Raw genomic sequence first — 6,257 nt, 5'->3', positions numbered from 1 at the left:
TCCTTTACATCATCCTTTAATTGTACTAAATCCAGTGGGATGAGGGAACATGCAGAACATGCATAAGCAGGAGGGTGAATCCCCCTGGGAAAAGCAGAATCCCAGCTCTTCCCGGCATTCCTATGCCAGGATGGAGGCTCTGACTGATGGAGCAGGGAATATTCCCACCTCCACATGCAGCCGAAGCTCTGCTGTGAGGAGGATCCATGGGGGATCCCCGTTTGAGAGGTTAAAGGAGCAGGGATAGCCCTGGAATTCCTCCTTTGCCCCATTTGCCAAGGAGGGCACCCAGGTGGATGTTCATGGAGTGTTCCAGCCCTGATCAATCCCAGGGGATAGAGGCACCAGACCTCAATCCCTTCAGGCTGCCAGGGGGATTCTCAGCATCCAGAGGGAAGTGGAAGAGTGTTTTTAGGGAGCAGGACTGGATGCAACAAGGGAGGGGAGCAGGAAAGGCCATGAGCCTCCCTCTTCCCACACACTTGGCTTCACTGCTTCCTAAAGGAAAAATCAGGAATTCAAAGGAAATCAGGGCTGTGGTTTCCATCTGCTGTTGCAGGACATCATCTCTCTGGAGCTGGGATGAGGATGGGGATGAGGATGAGCTTGTCCACCTCATTTGGTGGCGTAAATCCACATGGGAAGAAGAACTTTGGGACAGAGCGGGGGGAGGCCGGATGTCTGCAGAGCAGCTCCAGCCTGGACATTCCCTGTGAGCCATGGGATGCTGAGCAGGGAGCAGGATCCACCCCTAAAACTCATAAGCCGAGACAAAGAGAGTGATTTTGGACAGGTGCTTGGCCTGGAACGCCCGGTCCAGGTACTCGGCCATGTCCACGTCCACGTGGACGGTGCGGGGCCCGCGCAGGCTCTGCAGCAGCAGCAGCTCCCCGGTGTGCCGGTCCGAGCGCTGCACCACAAAGTGCCCGCGCTCGTTGCCGCCCGCGATGCCGAAGCGGAGGCTGTCGGGGCCCGGCCGGCCCGGAGCCGCCGCCGTGGCCATGCGGAACAGCGGCGCCGGGGTCTGCAGCTTGGAGGGAAGGGGCAGGTAGTGGAAGGAGATGGTTTTGGGCGCCTGGTGGCACGAGCGGCTCTCCATGGGGCACGGGTTGCGCTCGCACTGGCTGCGGAAAGAAAAGCAACGGGAGGTTTTTGGGGGGGATGCGGCATCCGCGCACCCCGCCTCGTTGGATCCATAGGGATGCCATGCCGTGGATTCTGTGCCCTGCACTTTCAAGGGGGAGGTTTTGGATTCTGTGCCCCGCACTTGCAAGGGGGAGGTTTTGGATTCTGTGCCCCGCACTTGCTAGGGGGAGGTTTTGGATTCTGTGCCCCGCATTTACAAGGGGGAGGTTTTGGATTCTGTAACCTGCATTTACAAGGGGGAGGTTTTGGATTCTGTAACCTGCATTTACAAGGGGGAGGTTTTTGATTCTGTGCCCCGCACTTACAAGGGGGAGGTTTTGACGTAGGAGATGTTGCCGGTGGCCGGGGGACACTGGGGGGTGACGCACTGGAATCCCCCCCCGGTGTTGATGCAGGTGCTCCCGCTTGTACAGTTATCCTGGGATAGGGAGCACTCATCAATATCTGGAAAACAAGGGAAGTGGCGTCAGGGCCTGGAAGCCTCCAACTGAGCTCACCTTTACATCAGAAAATAGGCTAAACCACAGGTTAAACACAATCCAAAAAATATGGGAGTATCCCAGAATTCCATCCCCGCTCCCCAAGCTCTGCCCCAGGCCAGCATGGGTTAAGAGCAGCCCTCTGCCAGCAGGAAGGCAGCTGTTTTTCCAAACTTTCTGCTTGATTGTTTGGAAACACCGTCCCTTTTTATTTACTGAACACCCGTGGGATGCCTGGCAGGAGCTGGAATGCAGAGGATTTGCTGGGAGTGAGATGCCATGGAACACAGGAAAAACAGGGAGGAATGGGGAAATAGGGATTTTCTCACCCTGAACTGCAGCAGTCAACACTTCAGGGCACAAAAAATTCCCTGTTTTTCAAGAGGCTTTTGGCGGTTTTGGCCTCCCACCATTCCCACCCACTGCCTTCCACCTGCACCCCAATTCCCCTGGACTGGGAGAGATGCTGCCACTCTCTGAACTGATCATGGAGTTCTGGAGGGTTTAACATTACTTTTGGCTCTTCCCAGGAATTCTCTGCTCCAAGAACATCCCCCACAGCCACAGTGGGGTCATCTTCAAGGAGGTGCAGACCCAAAGTGTCGCTCCATCATCCAGAGAGGTAAAGGAGGGGGAGAGGGAAAGGGAGAGAAGGAGAGAGAGAGAGGAGCAGCCTTGCTTCCAGAGAAGCATTTTGTGTTCATTTTTAGGGATTCTTTTGAAGCACTCTGGTAGAATTTTCCCTTCTCCAGCACAACCCCGGGATTCATTTCCCCACCCAGCTCCGCATCCAGCTGGAACTCCTGCCAATCCAAACATCCTCCATCCGCTGCCATCCTGCAAAGCATCCCTCCATCATCCCCCTCCCCTCTGCACCAGCCTTTCCCTCGGATATGGAGAAAAAAGTGAGGGAAAATGGCAGAGCACTGGGGACCAAGTGGATTCCGGCCTCCTCACCTTCGCAGCTCTTGCCATCGCCCAGCAGGACGTACCCGGCGGGGCAGGAGCAGCGGAAGGAGCCGGGAATGTTGACACAGGCGTGGGCACAGAGCCGGGGTCCCCCTTGCTGCCGGTACACCTCGCACTCGTTGAGGTCTGCGGAGACAGGGATTCACCAAGATCTCACTCCATCCTCCTGGGAAAGCCCAGGGAGCGAGCGAGGGCTGGAGGAGCGGGCACGAGGTGGGTTGGGAAGGGGCCGAGGGCAGAATCCAGGGAATGGGAGCACAGCTTGAGGGCTGTGACCAGCGGTGTCCCGCAGAGGGCGACACTGGGCCCGGTTTGAGCTCAGCCATCCATGGATGGAGGGCTTGGAGCCTCCTGAAGGAGCTTGGAGCAGCCGCCGATCGCTGGAGATATTCCAGAACCAGCTGGACACAATGCCGTGCTGTGTGCTCTGGGATGGTGGGCCTGAGCCGCTGTGGTCCCTTCCAGTGTGACTCCGTGACCCCGCAGCCCTCCCGCATCCCGGCTCACCCTGGCAGATCCCATTGGAAGCCGTGCCGCTCATGTGGAAGCCGGGATCGCAGCTGCACTGCTGGGTCTGGGCGATCTGGGCACAGCGGGGCTGCCGGCTGAAGGCCGGGTCATCCGTCACGCTCCACGTGGGAGGAGCTGCGGGAAAACAGCGGGATGGGCAGTTGGGATGAGGTGGGGGGTGAAATACTCCCATTTATCCCCCAGCAAGGGTCACCCACCAGTCTGAGCCTGGTACTGGCAGGTGGTTCCGGTCCACTGCGGGGGACAGAGGCATTTGAAGTGGTTGAGACCCTCCAGGCACGTCCCACCATTCTGGCAGGGGCTGCTCGAGCACTCTCTGATCTCTGCGGGAAAAGCAGGCACGTTCCACGTTATCTCCTTTTGGGAAGCAAGGCTCAGGAATGCTGCACACACCGGGATGCTTTGGCACCCTACACCAGGCACATCATAGCCATGATACCGTTTCCCCTCATCTCTCCTGCTGAGCTGCTCCAGCTGTAATTCCCAGATTTCCTTAAGACAGAGAAACCCCAAAACCATGGGAGCTGCAGCATCCCTGGAACTCTGAGGGGCAGCTGCGATCCCTCCCCCCCTTGAGCGACCCGATATCCCCCCATGTTTATATAAATCCACTTTTCCAAAGGACATTCCAGGGCAGGCAATGAGCAGTACCTGCACAGAGGGCCTCCTGTCCCGTCCAGCTGCCGTTGGCCTGGCATATCCGTGTGCTGGAGCCCAGGAGCTGGAATCCTGGGTCGCAGGCAAAGTGAACCTCGTGATCCACCAAATATTTGGTGCCGAACTTCCTCCCATCCGCAGGGGCTTGGAGGGCAGGACAGGCAGCTGTGAGACCATGGAAAGGGGATGAGTTTGGAGAGGTGCCTATCCTTCCAAGCCACCCTTTACCTGCGATTTCCCTGGAATGCTGTCCCAGGGACTCACCGGCGGGCAGCTCCGGGGCGGCCTTGGCTAGGGAGGCGTGGATGGTGCTCAGGCGGCTCCTGACAGCGCGCAGCCCCTCGGAGAACCGCGTCTCCTGCCCCTTCAGCAGCTGCTGCATCTGCCGGATGGCAGCCAGGAGCTGCTGCCTGCTGAGGCAGCTCTGCGGGACACAGGGATAGGGACAGGGATGGGGACCTCCCTGTGCTGCCACTCCTCCCAGGAGCCAACCTGCTGCCCATGGGAGGAGGCTGGCGCAGGAGCTCCGCAGCATCCAACGTTCCCTGAGAGCCCTGACTTTGTATTTTCCCCTGCATTTACCCAGATCCAGGAGTTTTTTCCACCTAGGCCTGCGCTCCAGGCAGGGCTGGGATCGCTTTGTGGGAGAGATGCTATAACTCATGTTTCATCCTGCAGGAGCTCCAGCCCTGTCCCACTTCCACATGACAAAAGAAGAGGAAAACAGCTGTCTTGTGAGCTCTGCCGGGGCCAGGAACGCTGGTGGGACTCCTGCCTGCAAACCGATCGCTCCCACGGGACTGACTCATGCCGGAGACGGGCATCGTTATTATGGGATTCCTGCGGAATTGACTTGAAACCGAGGAAAAAGAGCAAAGCCGTTCCCAGAGTTCAGAAATCTGGGGAGTGCAGTGAGGAGAGAGCGCACGGGGACTGGCCTGGGGGCTATGGAATTCCGGGAAAGCGAGCGGAGGTGGTGGGCTCTGTCCCACCTGGTCGAAGGGATTTCTTTCCCCCTTTCCATAACCGCACTGTGGAAAGATTCCCGTTTCCAAAGAGCTGCTGAGGGTTGAGAGAGGACAAACGCAGCAGCCCAAGCAATGCACTCGGTGTCCTCTGCTTCCCCGGGAGCGGCTTCGGGGGTCCCGGGCTGCCGGGGGGATGAGCCGGGCTGTGCTGGCAGCTCTGGGATACCCCGAGCCCAGAGGAAGGGAGGCAAAAGCAAATAGATGCTGGCGCGTCGCTGGCTTTAATAAACAGCTCTTTGTTAGGGCTGGGTTTAACTCCGAGAGCCAGCGCGAGCTCCGGCGGGATGCTGAGCCATCGCAAAGCTGGAAAATCCCCTCCCAAAAGCCCCGAACGGGGATTCTTTGCTCGGGGGGAGCTTCAGGTGTGGGGTAAGAAGTGCGAAAAGAGCCCAGAAGAAGCCGCGCGCGCTTTAAGCGCGGCTCACGTGCAGTTTAAGCGCGGGTTGGGGCTTTGCCCACCTGTTTGCCGGGGCAGGAGCGCGGGCAGCGCTGCGGGGCTGTCGGGGCGCACGGCAGCGGGGAGCGAGCGGGAAGCGGAGAGGAGCCCCCCAAAGCCCCTCCCGGGGTCCCGGTCCCCCCTCACCTGGGCGGCCGGCGCGGCCGGGAGCGGCAGCAGCAGCGGCAGCAGCAGCAGGAGCAGCGGCGGGAGGCGGCCCCGCGCCCCCCGCGGCCCCGCCATGGTGCGGTGCGGCCCCGCCGCTCTCCGGGACCGGCTGCCCCGCGCTCTCCCCGCCCCGCCCGCGCCGCCCCCGCGCTGCCCCGTGCAGGGGACGCGGCGCTTCCCCGCCCCGGCGCCGGGCCGGCCCCGCGCATCCCCCGGGACACCGGCCGGGCTCCGGGGGCATCCATCCCCCGGGACACCGGCCGGGCTCCGAGGGCATCCATCCCCCGGGACATCAGCGGGGCTCCGAGGGCATCCATCCCCAGGGACACCAGCGGGGCTCCGAGGGCATCCATCCCCAGGGACACCAGCGGGGCTCCGTGGGCATCCATCCACAGCGGCTGGGGTGCCAGAGGGTGGCTTTTCCCCCAGCAAAGCTGTTTCTGGTGCTGCCGGGACAAGCGGGCACCGTGCCGGAGCCCCTGTCAGCCCCCCCACTCCAGCGGGGCCGGGACCACCCGTGCCGGGCAGGGAAACCCTTTCCCAGCCCTGCAGCCCCTCCTCAGCTCGGCACCCCGTTTTCCAGCTCCTGCACCCCATCTCAGTCACTGCATCCCTTTCCCCAGTCCCAAAATACCTTCCCTCTCCTGCAACCCCCTGCCCCCAGTTCGGTACCCCCTTCTCCAACTCCTGCACCCCCTCCCCAGCTCGGTACCCCCATTTCCAGCCCAGTCTCCCCCAAGGAGAGGCAAAAGGTGCTGGGTCCGGTTCTGATTGCTGCCGAGCAGCTCCAGCTATGGAAGCAGCAGAATTCCCCCCAAAAGGAGAAGGGGCAGCAGGGAAGGG

The 6,257-nt window shown here is 60.8% G+C and overlaps 1 protein-coding gene across 1 annotated transcript; it reads right to left on the bottom strand.

The window, feature by feature from the left end:
- FBLN7 (fibulin 7) lies at positions 1 to 5,325 on the bottom strand. Its single transcript, XM_066546090.1, is given in 8 exon segments — positions 1 to 1,124; positions 1,452 to 1,590; positions 2,583 to 2,720; positions 3,102 to 3,239; positions 3,323 to 3,448; positions 3,777 to 3,947; positions 4,047 to 4,219; positions 4,221 to 5,325. Coding segments are annotated over 8 exon segments (1,398 nt in total). The 5' UTR covers positions 4,361 to 5,325; the 3' UTR covers positions 1 to 751.
- Positions 5,326 to 6,257: the final 932 nt, after the last annotated feature.

The sequence above is a fragment of the Molothrus aeneus genome, chromosome 3 (genome assembly GCF_037042795.1).
Source record: "Molothrus aeneus isolate 106 chromosome 3, BPBGC_Maene_1.0, whole genome shotgun sequence".
In the NCBI taxonomy this organism is placed as follows: domain Eukaryota; kingdom Metazoa; phylum Chordata; class Aves; order Passeriformes; family Icteridae; genus Molothrus; species Molothrus aeneus.
The sequence above is the reverse complement of the archived record's forward strand: the minus strand, read 5'-3'. Positions and strand labels throughout refer to the sequence as shown.